Consider the following 19,984-nt stretch of genomic DNA (forward strand, 5'->3'; position numbering starts at 1 on the left):
AGGGGAGCTGAGGGGAAACGGCTTGGGGGCCTGACCTCCCGCCCCCGGCAAATCATGGCAGATCATGTGATGACTTTTTTCCCTAAATCTATTCAGATTCTTCCATTCTCCCTGCTCATCAGAAGACCAACATCTCTTTCTTTCCCTTCCTTTAAACAATGTCCTATCCCCCTTCCCCAGCCCTGAAATTCACTCTCAGAATAAGGGTAAAATGCCAAAGAATTCCATCCATATGTACCTTCAACCTTTCATTAGTTCATAACCACGTCAGTGCCGGCCATGGTTCTAGAGGCTGGAGGTATAGCAGTGGCCCAAAGAGATGAGGTCTCTGTCCCTCTGTCTTTATGGAATTACATTCCAAGTGGGGAAAGTTTTTACAAAAGTTTTTACAAAAAAAACCCAAAAAACAAAACAGATAAACCAGATAGATAATTAAAACCCATGACAAATGATCTGAAGGAAACATAAGGTGCTAGAGAACTGTGTCTGGGGTCAGGTAGGAGTCTGGCAGTGAAAGGGCTTCAGGGGTGCTCAGTGGCGGCCTCACTAAAGAGGTGACATTTAAATTAATTGTTGAATGACAAGAAGGAGCCAGCCCAGTGAAAGTCCAGGGAGGAGAGTTTTAGGGCATGAGGATAGTAAGTGCAAAGGCCCTGAGGCAGGAAAGGATTTGGCATGTTCGATGGCAGCCAATGAGGCCAATGTGGAGGGTAAGGAGAAGAGGTCCAAGAGGCAGACAGGGTCATCTGACATTGCCTACCAGCCAATTTACCTACTCATCCACCATTAGGTGACCATGAATCTCTTCGCTGCAATGTCAAAGCAAAGCATAAATACCTTTGACTTCACCACAGTCTATAAATTGCTCCAGCACCTTCCTAGACCACATGAGCAGCCTTCCAAAGTTTAAACATCTCATCACTTAGGTCAACCATACGACTCAAGTCTGCACTGTAGGGGGAAATTTATTTTCTATTTCAACTATTCTCTGTAAGTATCTCACCTGTTCTCCGTGGTTGACCCTTAACAACTCTGATAGACAACTCGTATACCTGAATGCTCAGATTACCTGAATGCTCAGCAAGTCCTTATTTCACCTTCTTTGGTCTGAATTCAAGTCCCATCTCATCACTCATTTCCTGGGTGACTTATCAAAATGAAGCAATTTACTTGTTTCTCTGTGCCTCAGTTTCCATACCTAAAAAGGGGGGCAAATAATGGCACTCAGTTCATGGGGTCGTGGTAAGACGTAAATTAGGTAATACGTGCCCACTGCTCTGACTGCACCCGGAAGCCTCAGTGACTCTTGGCTGCTATTCTTTATACCCCCAGGGAAATCTTGAGCATTTCGACAGCAAGGCGATCTTCCAGAATTTTGGTTCTTTAGGAAGGGGGTGAACTTTGATGTTCAGGTGTATTTAACTTGGGCGGGGGGCGATAGGACACCTGTGGTGTTTGCCCTGTGAAGGCTTATCTGCCTGTGGTGTGAACTGGCCAGGCTGCTCACAGATGCACAGGTCAGTGGGGCATTCATGATGGCCTCCCGGGGGCCTAGTCTTGTAGGACGGCTGTACAATCTTCAGAAAGTCTGGGGAAATTCCACAGACGTGACGTGGCCTGATGACATGGGTTTTTAGAGGCTCCTGAGCCTAGTTCTGCAAAATTTTAGTAGGATAATAGACTAACTGTTGTTGTTTTAAACCATTATGTTTTGCGTTGATTCATTACCTAGCCCTTGCTTGCTGGCACAGGTGGTTAAGGGAGGATTCTGGTATAGGCTATGGTGGGGCTGCGGAATCTGTCTCCAGAGCTCATGGACTCAGGTATTAGACTGCTAGAGAGAGAGAGAAGGAGAGAGCATTAGATAAGACAGACAGAGACAGACAGACAGACAGGAGATTTTCTTGATCAGAACTATTTGGGGGACATTCCCATCTAGTCTAAGTGATAAAAACTACCCTCCGTTATTAGAGTTTGCTGCTGTACCCTTACTGGGATGTGTAAACTACTTGGTGACAAAATAGAAAACCAGAAAGTGGGGCCCACTTGGCTCCTAATTACATGCACAGGTCCATAGGTACAAAGGCAGGGACCTTTCACCCCCTTTTAATGAAGCATTCTTTCATCTTCCCAGACTTGTGGGAAGATTTGACTACTGTTTTGTGTGTTTGTGCAGATTACAATATTAAGTGCACACAGCACGTTCCATCATCAGCTGCTGTTTCCTTGAAGCCAGCTCCAAAAGATAAGACTCTGGTATAAAAAGAAGGCCTGGGTCCTTCAGTGAGAGGGAGGGAAGGCCTGGAACATCCCACAGGGTAAGTCCCCTTTGCTGTCCTCCCAGCAGGGGTCGAAGCAGAGAGCCTTGAATTCCTGAGGGTCTGGGCTCTTTGCTGTGGTAACGTTTGGTGATGCTGAGAGTGTCCGAATTTATCATAGATGGTGAGCTTCTGGACAATCGCGCTGTTTCTGCTGGGAGCAGTCAAAGGTAGGAAACATCGCACCTGCCCCCCCCCACCCCAAGAAGGGCTTAAATGCAACATCTCAGCACTGGCCAGAGAAAGCCTTACCCATGGCAGGGCAGGGCTTTCAGTGGCTCTGGCCAACCCTGAGGTTCCAGAGGGGGGTGGGGCTGTGGGGTGGAGGGGTGCTGACACTCTGCCTGGGAGAGTAGGCACTTTGCCAGGGACCCACTTCAGAGCATCTCCCCACTGACCTGTCTTCATGTCCAGGTGCTCTAGGCTAGACTTTTCTAGGTAAAGCATTAAACACCCGCCTGGGTTAACACGCTGCCTTCTCAGTGGGCTTTATCCCATCAGTCCAATACATAGATCTGAAGCGCTGGGGATGGGAGACAGCTTCTGAGTTCTGGCGGCCGTTCTGAGCGCCGCACAGCTGGGGTCTCTGTGGGATTCAATGGCACTGGTCCCAGATCAGAAGGTGGCACTGGGGGTGAGAAGAGAGGCAGGGTGTCTCCATTGTCTTCAGACTGTCCCCAGGCAGGGGAGTGAGGACGGGAGCAGCTGCGGCCCCCCAGAGCCTGGGGAGCTGTGTGGGCAGATTCACCCTCTCTCTACAGCAAAAGAAGTTTGCTATGAACAAGTTGGGTGCTTTTCTGACTCGGAGCCCTGGGCCGGGACTGCAATCAGGCCCTTGAGAGTTCTCCCCTGGAGCCCCGAGAAGATCGGCACCCGCTTCCTGCTCTACACCAACAAGAACCCAAACAACTTTCAAGTGAGACCTCTGTCACTTTAGCATCATTGTGACTGGGGGAGGGGTTGTGCCCACCCGCAGACTAGACGTTCCTTGTCTCTGTACCCACCTGCCCCACCATGCTCTGTCCCACCTTACCCCTCCAGCTCCTAGCCAGACCTGGACAGAGTAGGTCTTCTGTAAAATGTTGGCTCGAATGAATGAATGGTTCACATTTGCCAAAGCCTCTAACTGGTTATGGGATTCTGGTCTGGGGCCAAGAGTTTGCCATCCACCAAGAACCCTATGGAAGGTAAGACTGTGAGCTATAATCCAGCCCCAGTGGAGGTAGGAATTCCTGACTGGGCGGGGGGTGGAATGGGGGCAGGGGTAGGCAGGAAAAGGGGAATCAGGGAGGGCTTCATGGAGGAGGTGGCTTTTGTGCTAAGCTTGGAAAGATCATGGCATTGGGACAGGCAGAGATGGGGAAGGAGAGGGCTGGCCCAAGTGGCTGGGCTGCAAAATAATGCAAAATTCTGCTTTTGCCACAGACTCTCCTTCCCTCCGATCCATCGACAATTGAGGCATCAAATTTTCAAACAGACAAGAAGACCCGGTTCATCATCCACGGCTTCATAGACAAGGGAGAAGAGAGCTGGCTGCTGGACATGTGCCAGGTAGGGGTCAGCTCCCAGCCCCGCAGTCCTCCCCCCTGTCTGCTAACACCTCCCCCTCCTTTCAGCAAGCGCAGTAGATGAGCTTGAAAACACGAAATCCCTGCATAGGAAGTTACCTTTACACAATTCATATGCCTCTCTTTGCAAAAATAAGAATCAACTTCCACATTTCTGGATCATATCCGTGGCTGGAAGTGGTGGCATTTGCTGTGCAGGCACACAAGTCCACGATCTTACTTCTGGCTAAATCAAGGCCAAAGATCTGCTTCCATTTTTAGGGACGGCATTTCGTTTGCCTGTAAATGAGGAATTATGATCTTTTTGTTCAAGCCTCTTCCACGTCCCTGAGGTGATGTGTTGCTACAATCATTTATTTGAGAAATGGAGAACTAAGATGGACCAGGAGACCAAATGGCAGAATAGAGAGTGCCAAAACTATATGGAGTGGCTATTGGTTAGAAGGACAGACAATGGAAGAACACACACACACACTCACACACACATGCGCACAGGCACCCACACACAAATACGTAACATGCCATCATCCTTTCCTTTGATGTGTACGGTCAGGCAATCTGTTTTTCTGACACCTAAGAACATACCCTTAGCAGCCTCCCTTCCACACACACAATAATTCCCACCTATATTGCCAACAGGCAAAGTCTAGAAAATTAAAGTCATTCTGCGGTTGGCCTTGATTTACCAGGCATTTAGCTCTTGCCACCTCTTCTTTCCTATCATTGATAAGTATCTTTTTAAAAAAGATTTTACTTATTTATTTGAGGGGAGGAAGGGGCAGAGGGAGAGGGAGAGAGAATCCCAAGCCGACTCTGCACCAAGCATGGAGCCCCATGTGGGGCTTGATCTCACGACCCTGAGATCATGACCTGAACCAAAACCAAGAGCCGATTGCTCAACTGACTGAGCCACTGCTACCCGGGGGCCCCTCATTAATTAGTATCTTAGTGGATAAACTGTGGGATAGAGTTCACACCCCAAATTCCTCTGGTTTGTAAGAGATTCCTCAGGGTTGCTTTAAAAATAAAGGTCCTGAGATACAGCTCTCGGCCTCTCTGCGTGTGCGATCACACATGTGGAAAATTCTAAGTGGATTTTCAATTCATAGCACCATTTTAAACTCAAGCTGGTCGCAGGAGGGTCTAAGGGTCTATCAGTTTCTTTGACATCCTGGAAGAAGTTTTCCATTCCGAATTCTTCAGTCTTTTTCAAATCAGTGCAGTTCTGTTTTTCAAATGTCTGTTGTGTGTCTCCTCCATGAACTACTGTGTTATCTTGACCGTAAAAACGTGCTAAATGCCCAGCAGGCTGGGGTAAAGGCAAGGCCAGTTATTGGTGGCATTGCCACGAGGCTAACAGGACAGCGAGGAGTCAAATCCACAAAGTCCTTTATTCCCTGGCCACCAGAGATCGCACTTGAGACCTTTCCTCTTCAAAATAGGGCTGTTGTACTGACGCCCTTGTTTCCCCACCACCTAATCAACTTGACTGAATCTGGTCACAGAAAACCAGGGAGTGGCCGGCTTTGAATTAATCTACAAGCTAGAGGGGGAATGGATTTGCCTTTCCTGTAACAAGCACCCCGAGGGCTAACTCCCAGCTGACGACAGGACTCTGGACAAAGCCTAGCGTGTCTCAGAGCCCCCGCGAGGAAAAGACACAACGCCCAGTGCGTCACTCCTAGTAACTATTTCAGAGCCCTGGTGGGATGTGGTCACGTGCCGCTATGATAACATCCTGGCGTCTCTCCAACACCAGAACTTGTTCAAGGTCGAGGAGGTGAACTGCATTTGCGTGGACTGGAAGAAAGGTTCCCAAACCACGTACACGCAGGCCGCCAACAACGTGCGAGTGGTGGGCGCGCAGGTGGCCCAGCTGCTCGGCACGCTCTCGGTGAGTCCTCGGCGGGGCCGCTGCCCGGGTGGGCGGCACGCACTGGTCTCTGCTGGCGGCAGTAGCCGCTGGGAGTTAGATAGTTAGAAAAGGAATAGAAAGGAGGGTACTTGTTTCAGAATTTGACATCTAAAACTGAAATTTGCCGTAATAAAGACTCAGCAGTGGAGGAAAAATCACTAAGAGGTAACACTTAGGATGTGGGGGCTTTTATTATTATCTTCCATTGACGGATAAAAAACTAAGGCCCAAAAAGATCAAAGGATTTGCCCCCAAAGCATAGCACAGGTCAATACAAGAGTTGTCTAGGGCCAGGGGCCCCCCACTACACCAGGCGGGTCTCTCTGTGGGGCAAACTCGGCCTTGCCGGGGAGAGCCACCTGGAACCAAAGGGGCAGCATTGGCCCTGTTGATGGTCCTGTGGATGTCGTTTGTCACCATCAATTCAGTTGCTTTTATCTACCCTGGTCTTCCATTTTGCCTAATTCCTCAAATCTTTAATCCTTTCAGTGAAGTCACGAACTCTTCCTGGCTCTATTCCACACCAGATAAAGGCCCCGGCCTTCTCTGTCTTAGAGTTAAAGGGTCTGCCAAAGAACCGGTTGGTTCTAACTACTTCCGCACCCCTGCAAACCTCAAAACCGGTGTGTTTGTTCTGGAGGTCCTGAAGGTCAACGAATGGGTACAAATGGGTGAACACCTCTGAGACCCACGTGTGCAAACCCTCGTGCCCTTATGTCACTTGTTTGTTCTACGGTATTGGGGGGCGGTGCTCAGTGTCAAGAGCTCTGCTAAGAGGTCAAGAGGACGCATCCCAGCCCTGGAGGGGCTCACAGTGAAGACTTGCAAAGACAACAGAGCATGGTCAGGGTTCTAATGGGGGGATACAGCCTTAATCGGAGTGCATGGGGGCGCAGCTAATCCAGGCTAGGGGGTGGGGGAGTGATTAAGGACATCTCTCAGGGAGGGACATTAAAGTTGAGAGCTGATGTCTAGGCTGTATTGACGTGAGCTGGGCACGTGGTTGGGGAGTGGACGGCAAGAGGAAGAGGAGACCACACCAGACCCAGAGATGAGAGAATATGACGTATCTGAGGCCTGAAAGTTCCGCATAGAGTTTGGGTAGAATCTAGAAAAATGAATGTTGAGTCAGAAAAGTTCTGAGGCCCTTGGAATGAGTTTGGGCTTGATCCCAAGGGCGGTGGGAGCCATAGACGGTTTTCAAAGAGGAATCAGTTTAGGTTTGCCTGTTACAAAAGCCGCAGCACAAAAATGTCCTGAAAATACAATCTTCCCTCTGCAGGCAAACTACAGCTACTCACCTTCCCAAGTCCACCTCATCGGCCACAGCCTGGGAGCCCACGTGGCTGGAGAGGCAGGCAGCAGGACTCCAGGCCTGGGCAGGATTACAGGTAAGGGCTGCGGGGCAGGGCCCCTGGTTTTGTCCCCCGTAACCCCAGAATGTGGTGCAAGCCTACAGGACAGCTAGAAGCTGGCCGAAGTAGCCTGTCCCCTCGGCTGTGGCAGCACCGGTTAGAGCCCGCACGGACCTATCGGGAAGCCCCCGAGAGGTTCCTCTTTGTGGAAGGAGACGTGGTGCCTTTGCTCCCTCTTGTTTCCCTTTGCTTCTTCATTTCTGTCCCCAACCTTTCTCTCTAGATCCGTGTTTCCTGGTGGTGTGGATCATTCAGCAGGACTGGGCACCCAGGAACACAGAGAGGAAAGCTAGGGTGCACGTGAGCAAACATAATTAAGGTCCACATTGTTAGTCCTTCCCCCTTCTCTTTGAGATCAAGGGCAGAGTGGAACATGGAAGTCACACGCCTCCATTGCCTCTGCTGGTAGAGGAAACGCAGCCACCAGTCACATCATTCTTTTAACCCAAGCAAAGCCTTTAACAACAGCAACAAAATATATCTACATAATACCATCATAATAACATAATGCTGTTATCATTACTACAGTAAGCATAGAGGAAGTGCGGACTCCTCCCGAACACTGTGCCAAGTGCTTCACATTTTCTCATTGAATCCTCAGAACTGAAGGAACAGGCTCAGGAAATTGGGTAACTGGCCCCAAACCATGCGATGAATCAGGAGCAGACCAAGATTGAAACCCAGGGCCGCTGCCGAGCGGCTCAAGCCAGCCCTACTTCAGAGGCTCTCTCCCTTTTGCTGCCTTTTTTTTTTTTTTAAGATTTTATTTATTTATTTGACAAAGAAAGAGAGAGAGAGCACAAGTAGGCAGAGCAGCAGGCAGAGAGAGAAGCAGGCTCTCTGCTGAGCAGGGAGTGGGCCTCAATCCCAGGACCCTGGGATCGTGACCTGAGCTGAAGGCAGCCGCTTAACCTTAAGACTGAACCATGCAGGCGCCCTCTCCCTTTTATTTTCAGCAGACATTTACGTTCATGCTTTTTCAACTGCTCTGGCCAGAACTCCAAAGAGCTATTGACATATTCAGGAGCCCTGACATGGAGGAAATAATAATAATCAATATTTTACTTATATGTCCATGACAATATGCCAGGCACTGTGCTAAAAGCTGTATATATATAGATATATCTATATATCTATATATATCTCATTTAATCTTATTATAGCCACATTATTACCCAGATTTTATAAATGGGGAAACTGAGGCACAAAAAAAAAAGGTTGCGTGATCTGCCCAAGGTCATGTCATTTGCCCAAGAATTAGTTGAGTAGGGATTTAGAACCAGGCTGCCTAATTCCAGAATTTATGTTCTTAATTATGACACCATGACTCGAGAAGAGGAAAAGAATGTTAAAGAAGGAAGATCTGCAAGTGAATGGGAGAAAATAATGTGACGGGAAAAATCCTGGGTCAGATGAATTTAAATCTCTTGGCTCACCTGCCCTTCTCTATCCAGGCCACTGGAGCTCTCTTCTGAGGAGCAACACTGAAACTCTCTGTCCCTATATTCAGTAGGCAGGGCCATGGCACTGCATGACTTCAGAGTGTGGCATCCCTTGGGTTGAGCAATGCATAGCCTGAGCAACTGTACACGGTGGTCCTGCTGGTACCTACAGCCCTGTCTATTGGTCTGCAGCACTGATCATCTCTTTTAGGGTTGGATCCTGTAGAAGCAAGTTTCCAGGGTACTCCTGAAGAGGTTCGACTCGATCCCACAGATGCCGACTTGGTCGATGTGATTCACACAGATGCAGCTCCCCTGATCCCATTCCTGGGTGAGCCCAGTGGTGTTTTAGCTGCAAGCACATGCCGTTGTGTTTTAACCAAGCGAACCCTGTATGGTGAAAAGCTCATTGCTGTTTCAAACATTTCAGGTTTTGGAACAAGCCAACTGCTGGGTCACCTTGACTTCTTCCCCAATGGAGGAGAAGAAATGCCAGGATGCAAGAAGAACACCCTGTCCCAGATTGTGGACCTAGATGGCATTTGGGAAGGTAAAGCCAGAGCAGGGTGGGGCATCACTTCCGGGGGGTGAGGGGGGCCGGAATCTTCCACATAACAAATTTCAAAAATGAAAACACATTGCTTTTTAAAAATATACAATTCCCCCTTTTAGACTGCACTTCTGAAAAAAAATATAGCTACGTATTATTTGTTATATCTCCACTCTGCTGATTTTATACTTCCTTAAAGCACTGTCGTGGGTGTCCTGGACTGCTCAAGTGACAAAGAATGACGAAACCATTGCTTAAAGTCATAACTCCAGCAATCAATTGGTAGCTACCTAATGAAGAAAAGAAATACCATGAAGGCAAACATCCTAACTCTAAGAGAATTTTTCTGCCAATTCTCCCTCGGGAGTCAGTGATACTGTCCAAGCGCATGTAACTGACTTCAATTCTGTAGACAAAAGGAGAATGTTCCCCAGTCATTTCCATGGCAAAGTCATTTGCACAATGAGAGTCATTACTCCTTTATGTTGGGTCAGGATGAGAAATGATCACCGGTAGGGACGGCTACGCAGAGCCTGCGCTGTTCCAGGTGGTTATTCCTTATCATTGGCGGAGGGCCCCTGGGGGAGAGGCCCTCCTCCAGATACAGATTCTATATCTAATCAGGTCAAAAGGACAATGAATAAGTGAACTTTTCAGCCCAACTCATCACTCGGCCCCACAGAGGTTTAAACCTTTAGTGGTCTGACCATATCTAAGGAGTATAGATTTTTATTGAATTTGACCAAAATGGCTCAGCACGTATGGATGCCATCAAAGCAAATATTAAGAATGCAGATTCATGTGTTTGTCTCTTACAGCCTTCTGAGGGTTTACATGGATAGGGTTGCCTAAGCTCTCCATCAGTAATGGTCAAGCAAGTTCAGGTCATGTCTAGCGGGTATGCTGTGACCTCTGTCCCATGACAGGAGCTGGGGGGGCCAAGGAAGGTTATCAGGAAAGGCAAGATGCTAGGAAAGAGAGAAAAGTGCCCCCTAAAGCTACTCAACTCTCCTCTTTATTCACCTAGACACAGCATGAAAATGTCCTAAATGTCCTTGCCCTGGTTTTGTCACGTCTGAGAGATCATGTCACATCTGGCTGTGTCTTCAAGGACCTCCAGCCTGGGGCCTGGGACACGGGATGGCATAATGGTTAGAAGCAGGGGCTCAAGCACCAGATGGGCTTGGGTTGAATCCCCAGTTCTGCCCCTTCCTCGCTGTAATCTGTACAACCAAGGCTGTAATCTGTATATCATTCCGTACTTAGGAATGGTACGGTACTCACGGCCTAGAAAGGTGAAGATTATAGGAACAATGCATGTAAAGTACTCAGAACACTGCCTGGAACACAGAAAGCTGCCTCTTTATGTTAACTTCATTTTTTCTGGACTTATCTCAATTTTACCGTACCTTAAATTTCTGAATATGGTCCCACTTTGGAGCCTCTCCACTTGAAGAGAGATTTGTTGGCCCCATGGCCACCTGTGTAGATTTCCTTCTCTTTTTCCCACAGGAACTCGGGACTTTGTGGCTTGCAATCACCTGAGAAGTTACAAGTATTACTCAGAGAGCATCCTCAACCCTGCTGGGTTTGCTTCGTACCCCTGTGCTTCCTACGTGGCCTTTGAGTCTGTAGGTGATCATCCCTCCTTGACTCCCTCTGTGGGACGGTCGTCCTGCTGTGTTGGGAATTTGCAGTTTCTGACCATCCCTTCCTTGTTTTGGATTGCCCCTCAGAGTTTATGATCCTGGCAAGCAGAGGGGAAAAAATTTTTAGGCAGGAGGTGGCTAAAATTCTAGATAAGTCATGTGGTTGAGGAAGACGCTGGGAAATGAGAAGACCAGTCATTTCAATGATCTAGAAAGGTTTCCTCCAGAAGGCAGTGTTGGAATCTGGCTTGGGAAATCACAGAATTTAGGAGGAAGAGAATTTAGGAGGCAGAGCAAGGACAGAAGAATGTATGAGAGAAGAATTCATACGCCAGAGAGAAGGAAAGGTGAATGCTTGGGTTCTAGATGCCAGGTTAGGGGTTTGGGCCTCTGAAATTGGCGGCAGCATATTTACACCACGGAAATTGGCAAATGCTACGCTCAGGGCTTTTAATCCCAGAGTTGGCTGTTAGTCGTTCCCCAGCACATCATGTGATGGGAGGTGTCATTGATCTAGCCTGGGGCCCAGGAGTCAGTCAGTATATCTTGACATGATGTCCATCAGTGTTGGAGGTCCTGTCCTGGGTGAAAGTAAGTTAGAAATCATCTCTCCTAATCTCCTTCCTGTTACAGGTGAGGGAACTCAGGCGGTAGGAGAATTGCTCCCCGAGATGTGTGGGTCAGAAAAAGACAGATTCCTCCCCCTGCTTGTGCTCCCTCTCTCGCTGGCTGTCTCTATCTCTGTCAAATAAATAAAAATAAAATCTTTAAAAAAAAAAAAAGAAAAAGAAAAAGACAGATTCACACTTTACAGCTAGATGTCTCTCTTCTCTTTAGAACAAGTGCTTCCCCTGCCCAGACCAAGGCTGCCCCCAGATGGGCCACTACGCTGATAAATTTGCCGGCAAGACAAGTGGAGAGCAGCAGAAATTCTTCCTGAACACAGGAGATTCCAGCAATTTCGCTCGTAAGTTGTGCTCACCCTCGTCAAGGAAGTTTAGCTTCTGTTAGACAAGAAGGGCTCAGCTCTAACCTGAAATACTCAGGAGCACGTTCTGACTATCGTAGTGAAAGGATACGTCTGCCCAAATGCCCATTTAAGACCTAACTAAGGATTTGGAAAGAGTCTGCATTTCTTCCATTTTGTGATGATAACATGAGATGAATAGAAGCATAAATGATGGGATAATAGCAACTTGCACATCTCTGTGGCAATTTCTACCCCTGAATTTTTACCAATCTTTTTTTTTGTTTTGTTTTTAAAGATTTTATTTATTTGACAGAGAGAGACACAGCAAGAGAGGGAACACAAGCAGGGGGAGTGGGAGAGGGAGAAACAGGCTTCCCACTGAGCAGGGAGCCCAATGCAGGGCTCAATGCCAGGACCCCGGGATCATGACCTAAGCCGAAGGCAGACACTCAACAACTGGGCCCCCCCAGGCCCCCCAGATTTTTACCATTCCACAGTCCATTGTTCTTTTCATTTTTATGTCTATGTCACGCGCACCTGTTCTTCTATTCATTCATCACACATTGATTTGGGACCAGCTCTTTGCTGGGTTGAGACCCTTAAGAAGTCCAGTTCCTATCACCCCATTTCCTCCTCTCAGTCCCTGATGCCCCTGGCAGGGGTCCCTCTCTGGTGGAGGGTGGGTGGAAATCAGGAAGGGGTGATTTGTCTCAAAAATCTGCAAAATCTTCTAGGACGTAGGGTAGAGACAGGACATGGTTGGGCCACTTTGTGCCATCCTGCTCTGTGACAGTCCCCTAAGAAGTTGCACTGTGAAAAAGACACTGTGTTTATAATAATGAACGTCTTAGCTAGGTTTTGAAGTCAGGTTTATTGAGGTACAATTTATACACAGCAAAATTCACCAGCCTCTGTAGCGTAGAGTTTGATGAGTTTTGATTGATGAAGAGCCGCGTAACCATCTCTGCGATCAGATGTGGAACGCTTGCATCACTCGACATATTTTTTAAAAGGACACTGGTTAATCACTCCTTCTACTGTTGTAGGGATGCATGAAATGCTGGCCCGTATTTTAAAACAACAAATCAGACATTCAAAAACCACATATTCATTCCTCAACCAACACTTAGTTATGAACTTATGCTAGACACCGGGGGTGCGGGGATGAGCGAGACAGTCCGTGCGTGAAATGCACAGCCCAGCAGAGAAGACGGCAGCGAGCAGCAGCCACACTCTGCCTGGGCGTGGCGGGTTGCTGCTTTGGCACCCTGGGACAGGGACCCGACCCTGGAAGGGACATGCACAATCTCTATGAGGATGTGAAAGCCGAGCAGGAGTGAGGCAAACGATGTGTGTGTGTTTATGTACATATGTGTGTTCGTGTGTGGGTGTGTGCATGTTTGTGTGCACGCATCCATGTGTGAGCGTGTGAGCGTGTGGTTATATGTGTTTCAGTTGTGTGCATGTGTGCTCATGAGCACTGAGACAGCACTGCACGTGCGGATCTGGGTAACAACAGAGGCCCGCTCTCTGCTGGACACCACCTGGGGCCCTGGGGCTGCACGGATATGACACAGCTCGCAGGACAGCGCTCTTGACCACCTTTCCAAACATGGCAGCAAGCCCTTGTCCCTTCTCTTTTCATCTCATCCCATCGTGCGTTCCCTCTAGAGCAGAGCTGTCCAACAGAACTTTCTGCAATGATGGAAACGTTCTCTGTTGTCCAATGCAGTAGCCGGTAGCCTCATGTGGAAATTAAGCACATGAAATGTGGCTAGTAAGACTGAGGAATTAATTTTTGATCTTATTTAATTTGGATTTAAATTTAAGCAGCCACTTGTGGGTAGTGGTCCCTTTCCTGGTCAGTGCGGGTCTGCAAGCGGATACTGCTAGAAACATACTTCTCATAGCCTGGTTTAGTTGTAGATTAACAGGTAGGATTTCTTATGCTTTGATGCCTTTGTGTAAGGGGTGGGGACAGGATTCTGAAATTTGGGTCAACTGTTTTGTGCATGAATAAATGGAAATCTTTTCTATCCCTTGTGTAGGCTGGAGATATGGGGTTTCTCTAACACTGTCTGGAAAAACAGCCACTGGTCAGGTCAAAGTTGCTTTGTTTGGAAGTAAGGGAAATACTCATCAATTCAACGTCTTCAGGTGAGTGTCCTTTTTTAGCATCACATCTCACTGGCTGATATACACAGCCTTCAAATCCATGTATTGAAATGCTTATCCTTTCTTTATCAATTGATTTTATTTACTTTATGTGGTAAAGTCAATCTCAGACTTCTGCTGACAGTTTTCTTTTCTCAATGATAAATCCAGGCATTAATTTTCTCTCTTTCAGTAGTTCCACTTTTAAAAATAGATTTTTAAAAGACTGTATCTAATATTACCGTAGATGTCATGTTTTCTGGTTAGCATAGTAACACATGCTTGTTGTGTTAAACTAAGTGGATAACTTATTACTATACAAATAATTCTTCCAGAAAAAATAATAATATGAAGGAATTATACAGTTTTCTATAAGAATATTTTGAGTAGAAATTAACTTGAGTTTGAGAAAACAATATTCAAATAATAGTGTGAGGCTGCTGACATATAACTGGCCTCTCCATTTCTCCATCCCTTATTTGAGAATTAATTTTTAAAAACTGATCTCATTAATCTCGAGTAGAAAAAAGTGGTTTGGTCATTAGAGCTTGTTTCTTTGCATGGAAATGTTTCTATCTCTTTATTTCAAGGGGGATTCTCAAACCAGGCACTACCCATTCCAATGAATTTGATGCAATGCTCGATGTTGGAACAATTGAGAAAGTCAAATTCCTTTGGAATAACCACGTGGTAAACCCAACCTTCCCCAAAGTGGGTGCAGCCAAGATCACCGTGCAAAAGGGAGATGAGAAAACAGTGTATGTATATCTTTGCTGGTTTGTGCCTAAGGATGTTGGTAGAGATTAGTGCTTGTAATGGAAACTCACCCCAGAAAGTTAGTCATGGTTCAGCCAGAAAAGCCAAGACAGTTTACCCACCTGGGACCCTTTCTTTGTGGGCAAACAATTGACAGACGGCATAAAGCATTTCTGTTGGGTGTTCCCAGCCTTATCTGAGAAGGCTACAGGTGGTATCACCTTGCCTTCCAGGAAAGATAAGGAGAAAAAATGAGAAAGAGAAGAAAGAAATAATTTCTGAGGATATAAGCTTATAAGTTTGAGCTAGAGAGTAGCTACCTTTTAAAGAGCGGAAGATCATGAAATTTCAGGATAATAAAAAAAAGGTAATTTTAACAAAAGATATAAAATCTGAGCTAGGACAAGGGAGAGCTGAGGTAATGATCCTTGCAGAATCCTTATCCTGACTTTCAGTGTCCTTTGTTGCGGCAACTGGAGGGATGTGGGTGTAGTGACCTGAGGAGGGGGCAGAGCGATTGTCCCCAAAGCTGGGACCACACCTGTGGTCAGCAGAACCCTCCTGGGGTGGCTTTGTGGCAGGGGGTCCTGGGAATGTGGTCACTGATGGTCTTGAGGTCTGGGAGGTTTGGTGAGGTTGCTCAACTCGGGCCTCAGCGACCGTGACTCCCCCAAGCAGGGAGGGTGGGTTGGCAGTCTTCGCAGTCACACCTCAGGCCGGATGACGCCCTGTGGGGTCCTCCCTATCCCTGTGAGTGGGGGAGGACAGAGGGGCTGGCCCGACCAGGTGGCCAGCAGCACAAGGATCTCTCAGCTAGAGCCGAGCACTGAGGAAGCCAGTGGAGAGCCCTGTGCAGGCTGCAGTGCGCCCAGGGCCTCCCTGCCCACCCCCATCGGAGGACAGTGAGCCTTGAAAGTGAGTTCCGAGGGCCTGTTAGGAAATGGACTGTGGCCTGGATCCTGGGACCATGTGGTTAAGAAGGTGTCGGAAGAAGATGGTATCATTAGAACCTTAAAAATGCAGACTGTTCCCAGGAGCTGACTTGCTCATAGACAGATTTGAAGAAGGAAACAGACACAAGACCAAATCAGTCAGGTCATTGTACCTTCCAGGTTTTCTGAGGAAAGGCTATGACTTTCTACACTTTCTAGAAATGGAACAGAATGTACTCGAGCCCACCCCTGAGGTCTTGAGTACATCAACTGCCACCTGAACCTTCCAGTGGCCTGAGTCCCTGAGTCCCTTCTTCCCTTGAGTCCCTGAGTCCCTTCTTCCCCTGCCTGTCCACTGCAGAGGAAATCTATCTTAAGAGAAGCTAGAGATGTTGGACATCAGATTTTTAAAATATAGTTAGATCAAAACAGCATCAAACATCGCAAACTGGTTTGGGAGTAAAAAAAAAAAGCTTTATTTGTTAAATAACTCAAATATTTTGCTGTTAGGAAGACAGTCAGTAAGTAACATTTTTAAAAAATCAGCATAATCTTTGGGAGGCTATGGAAAATCAAGATCTTAGTCCAAGCGCTTCTTGGATACCCTTCAAATTCTTCTAGTTGCCCCATTAGGATTGCAAGTCCTACTGAGAAGCCCGCTGACTAGAATTCATCCCCAGTGACGTGGCTCCAAAGACAGATATAGTTCTCCCTCTCTTAGTTTCTTCCCCACCCCCAGCATCTTCTTCCCACCTTCCTCTCTGACTTTATTAAGTACCTACTGTGTGCCTGGCTAACGGTAGGGGATGCAGAGGCAGAGCCTGTTCTCGGAGAGTTTGCGTATTAGCTGCTGAGCACCCCTGGACCTAAGGTTCACGTGAAAGGTCAAATGACAGAAGACAGAACTCACCTGAGGGGCCCAGAGAGCGTGGCTGGAGAGGAAGTGTGAAAGCCAGGGGGCCAGAGGAGGCAGTGATGGGGGGGACAGGGGGCCACAAGGATCTTCTGGGCTGAGGGATTTCCACTGAGAAGGACACGAGCAGGGGTGATGGGCTTGGTGTGTGAGTTTGGGAGAGCCCCGAACACAGGCGGCAGGACTCAAGGTGCAGAGAACCGGAAGTAGGATCGGAGACAAGGTCAGGGCAGCAAGGAAAGACAAGTGAAACACAAAAGGGACCATGGTGAAGATGAGGGAGAAAACCCAGCAAAGCTTCAGAGGTCAAAGGCGGTAAAGGAACTTGTGGTTCTTAGAATAACAGGCATGATAGCCACTTACATCTGCATTGGGGTTTTTTTTTTTTATCAGTTTATACATTTTTACATTTACTGTCATGATACGTTGCACTATTAACACGGGATTCTCAGCAATCATGGGAGGGAACTGAGCCCTTTTCTACAAATGAAGACACTGGTGCTCAGAGACCCGAGTAACCAGCCCCATGTCACCCCTGGAAGGCAGGGAGTGGGGAACCCAAGGGAAAGAGCCACTGACTCCAGGTGTGGAAGGCAAGGTCAAGGGAGGTTTGAAGTGTGACTCTCTGCCCCAGACAATGTGGACTGTGGCATCAAGCCTGTCTTCGCACCCTGGTTTTTCTACTTACTGAGAGCCCTCCATGCCTCAGCTCCCTCTCCTATTATGTGCGACCATCCTCCTCACACAGGGCTTGTGAGGATGACGTCTGCACAAAGGGAGTCAGCGCCATTGCCCGTAGTGAGTAGGAGCTCAATTCACTGTCGCTTTTTTTTTTTTAAAGATTTTATTTATTTATTTGACAGAGATAGAGACAGCCAGCGAGAGAGGGAACACAAGCGGGGAGTGGGAGAGGAAGAAGCAGGCTCACAGCAGAGGAGCCTGATGTGGGGCTCGATCCCATAACACCGGGATCACGCCCTGAGCCGAAGGCAGACGCTTAACCGCTGTGCCACCCAGGCGCCCCCACTGTCGCTTTTATAAGGTTGAATCCCATCTCCAGAGGGGCTCAGTCAAGAGCGAGCCCGTCTGTAAACCAGTCTGCTGTGCTCAAGGCGGGCCCACAGGGACTTGTGGAGAAGGAGGCCAGTGAGAGGTCCCGTCGCTGCCTCAGGGCCCCGCAGGCCTGTCAGAATGAGGACCCAGAGACCAGGGCCACTCTGAGCAACGGCTGACAGGGGACCTTGTCGCAGGCACCAGCCACCTGTCTCACTCCAAGCTCCAACTGGTTCTCCAGGAGCTGGTTGAAGCCACATCCCTAGTGTTCCCCTCCTTCCTTGTGAACCGGAAGTCCGCCATTCCCATTTCCCAACAACTCAGAACTCCAGAACTCCACGTAAAGCTGCCCACCACTTACAGAGCTTTCCTCGCTGTCGGCAGGCACAGCTTCTGCAGCGAAAGCATCGTGAAGGAGGACGTGCTGCTCACCCTCACGCCCTGTTAACGTCCACGCGCCATCCGGGCACCCTGGTAACAGCAATAAAAACCACTGACGCATCTACGCTCTCACACCGTCTGTCACTGATGTCAGCTGCCCCTGTGGGGACATTTGGGGATAGATCATTTAAGTAAGTCCTGAGTGTTTCCAGACGTTTGGGTTTCTTGCCACTGACTTCTGACCGCACACGCCCTTCTTCCCAACTTCCGCGGTCCTCACGTTCCCTGTCTGCTCCTCACCTCAGGGGGTGGCATCGCCCAGCTGGAGGATGGGCGTGGGGGGCCTCAGCAGAGCCGTCAGCCCCGCCCCTCATCTTTCAGGTGAGGAAACGGAGGCCCAGAGAAGGGGAGGTGGCTGCTCAAGCCAGAGTGAACCGGGGTCCCCTGAGGCTGGGGGTCCATTCCCCTTACTCGGATCAATCACCTTGAAGGATTATGGAAAGGCCATGCTGTGATGTGGCCTCCCTGTGGTGATGGAGCTGCTCGGCGGCCCCGCCTCCGTGAGGTCTAAGACTCCCCCGCATCCAGAGATGGCATATTTGCTGAGCACCGACGGGCTTCCAGTCCCCACGCTTCCTGGACCCCAGCGTGTGCCATCCCAGGGCAGGGCTCAGCATGGAGGAGGGATGGCTTCTGAAAGGAGTGCCTGGTGCACACCCCCTTTCAGTCATCCAATCAGCTGGGGCCACCGGGGAGCTCTCAGCCAATCAGACCGCCACATGAGCCCCACCTGCACAGGAGAAGGTGTCCTTCAAGGTGGCCCAGCCTATCCCATAATCATTCCCTGGAGCTTTGAAGGACCAGGAAGGTCACCACCTCCCCTGAGTGACTCCCCTTTTGGTCACCAGGCCTCACATCCCATCACGACAGTTTCGGTGCCTTGGCCTCTGTTCCTCACCATTGGTGGTACATTAAGCTCTGATTGAGCTTCAAACTTGAATGTGACTGGACTGCAGATTGTTTCTTGAAAGCAGATTTTGGGGTAAGGATTAAAGGAGCGACTGTGTCCAGGGTCTCACAGTGAAGGGCACAAGGTGAGCGCTCAATCACAGTGGTAATGAGGAGGGTTTTGAAGACGATGGCGGTGGTAGGGGGACATGCAGGACCTTGGGTGGGGACACCGAGCAGGAGAACACAAAGCCTGGGCCTGAGGCCCCTTTGGCACAATTTTGTCCAGCGTTGGCCTTGAACCCACACCCTGAGCAAGGCAGCACCACGTTGGCATAAGAGCTCAATCAGTGGACTGTAGCTTCTGTAAATACCACCAAACGCCAGCTCTGCACCAGCTTCTAGAAGCCGAGGCAGCAGAAGACTTGGATTCAGTCCTGGAGGTGTGGAACAGTAGTAGGGAACCCAGCACCTAGATAAACACCACCATGCCAGCTGATAGTGCAAAAACAAGCATGTCCCAGGACAGGATGGTCCAGGAGGGGGAGGAGCAAGATAAGGAAAGCTCTGGAGAGCTGTTGGTTCTCGGCCCAGGATTGCAGGAAGATGGCCTACTGAGACTGCAGGCTGGGAGGCCAGCTAGGAGGAGGAGGCCTTGCAGCTATGCAGAGAAGAGATGATGAGATATGAGAGTGGCAAGTGGAACTGAGGTATAATGGAGGGGGTGGGCCTTTTGGTTGGCCATGAGAGCCCTTCTTTCTGGTCAAAGACAACCTGCTTCACCCTCTCCCCAGACTGACAGATATGGCCAAAGACTTGGGGAAAAATTACTTTAAGACAAAGAGGACCCTGAGAAAAGTATGCGGTACAGAGGGAAGAAGCAGTTGGGGAGAATCCCCAAGGCTCTGGGCCACATCAGGAGCGCTCGGCTGAGGCACTGCCCTGAGCCACGGGAGACCTGGGGTGACCTGGGTCCCACCTGCAGTATCCACGTCTATGTGCTCCAGGGGCAGGGGAGCA

General features: G+C 48.8%; 1 protein-coding gene across 1 annotated transcript; it reads left to right on the forward strand.

Moving 5' to 3' along the window:
• The first annotated feature begins 2,207 nt into the window (after positions 1-2,207).
• Positions 2,208-18,140, forward strand: PNLIPRP1 (pancreatic lipase related protein 1). The gene is made up of 13 exons (XM_011222805.3): positions 2,208-2,318; positions 2,440-2,488; positions 3,080-3,234; positions 3,744-3,869; positions 5,646-5,780; positions 7,084-7,192; positions 8,870-8,989; positions 9,089-9,208; positions 10,721-10,839; positions 11,695-11,824; positions 13,876-13,984; positions 14,572-14,739; positions 18,020-18,140. Exons 2-13 carry the CDS (start codon positions 2,440-2,442, stop codon positions 18,081-18,083), a joined length of 1,404 nt encoding a protein of 467 aa, XP_011221107.1. The 5' UTR covers positions 2,208-2,318; the 3' UTR covers positions 18,084-18,140.
• Positions 18,141-19,984: the final 1,844 nt, after the last annotated feature.

This window comes from Ailuropoda melanoleuca, chromosome 6, assembly GCF_002007445.2.
Source record: "Ailuropoda melanoleuca isolate Jingjing chromosome 6, ASM200744v2, whole genome shotgun sequence".
NCBI lineage: Eukaryota > Metazoa > Chordata > Mammalia > Carnivora > Ursidae > Ailuropoda > Ailuropoda melanoleuca.

What these genes read in the sequence shown, in the direction of transcription:
- PNLIPRP1 (XM_011222805.3), top strand. Translation starts at nt 2,440, where the DNA reads ATGGTGAGCTTCTGGACAATCGCGCTGTTTCTGCTGGGAGCAGTCAAA. An exon ending in CCTAGATGGCATTTGGGAAG is followed by an intron (nt 9,209 to 10,720) that starts GTAAAGCCAGAG and finishes TTTTTCCCACAG; the next exon opens with GAACTCGGGACTTTGTGGCT. An exon ending in CCTACGTGGCCTTTGAGTCT is followed by an intron (nt 10,840 to 11,694) that starts GTAGGTGATCAT and finishes TCTTCTCTTTAG; the next exon opens with AACAAGTGCTTCCCCTGCCC.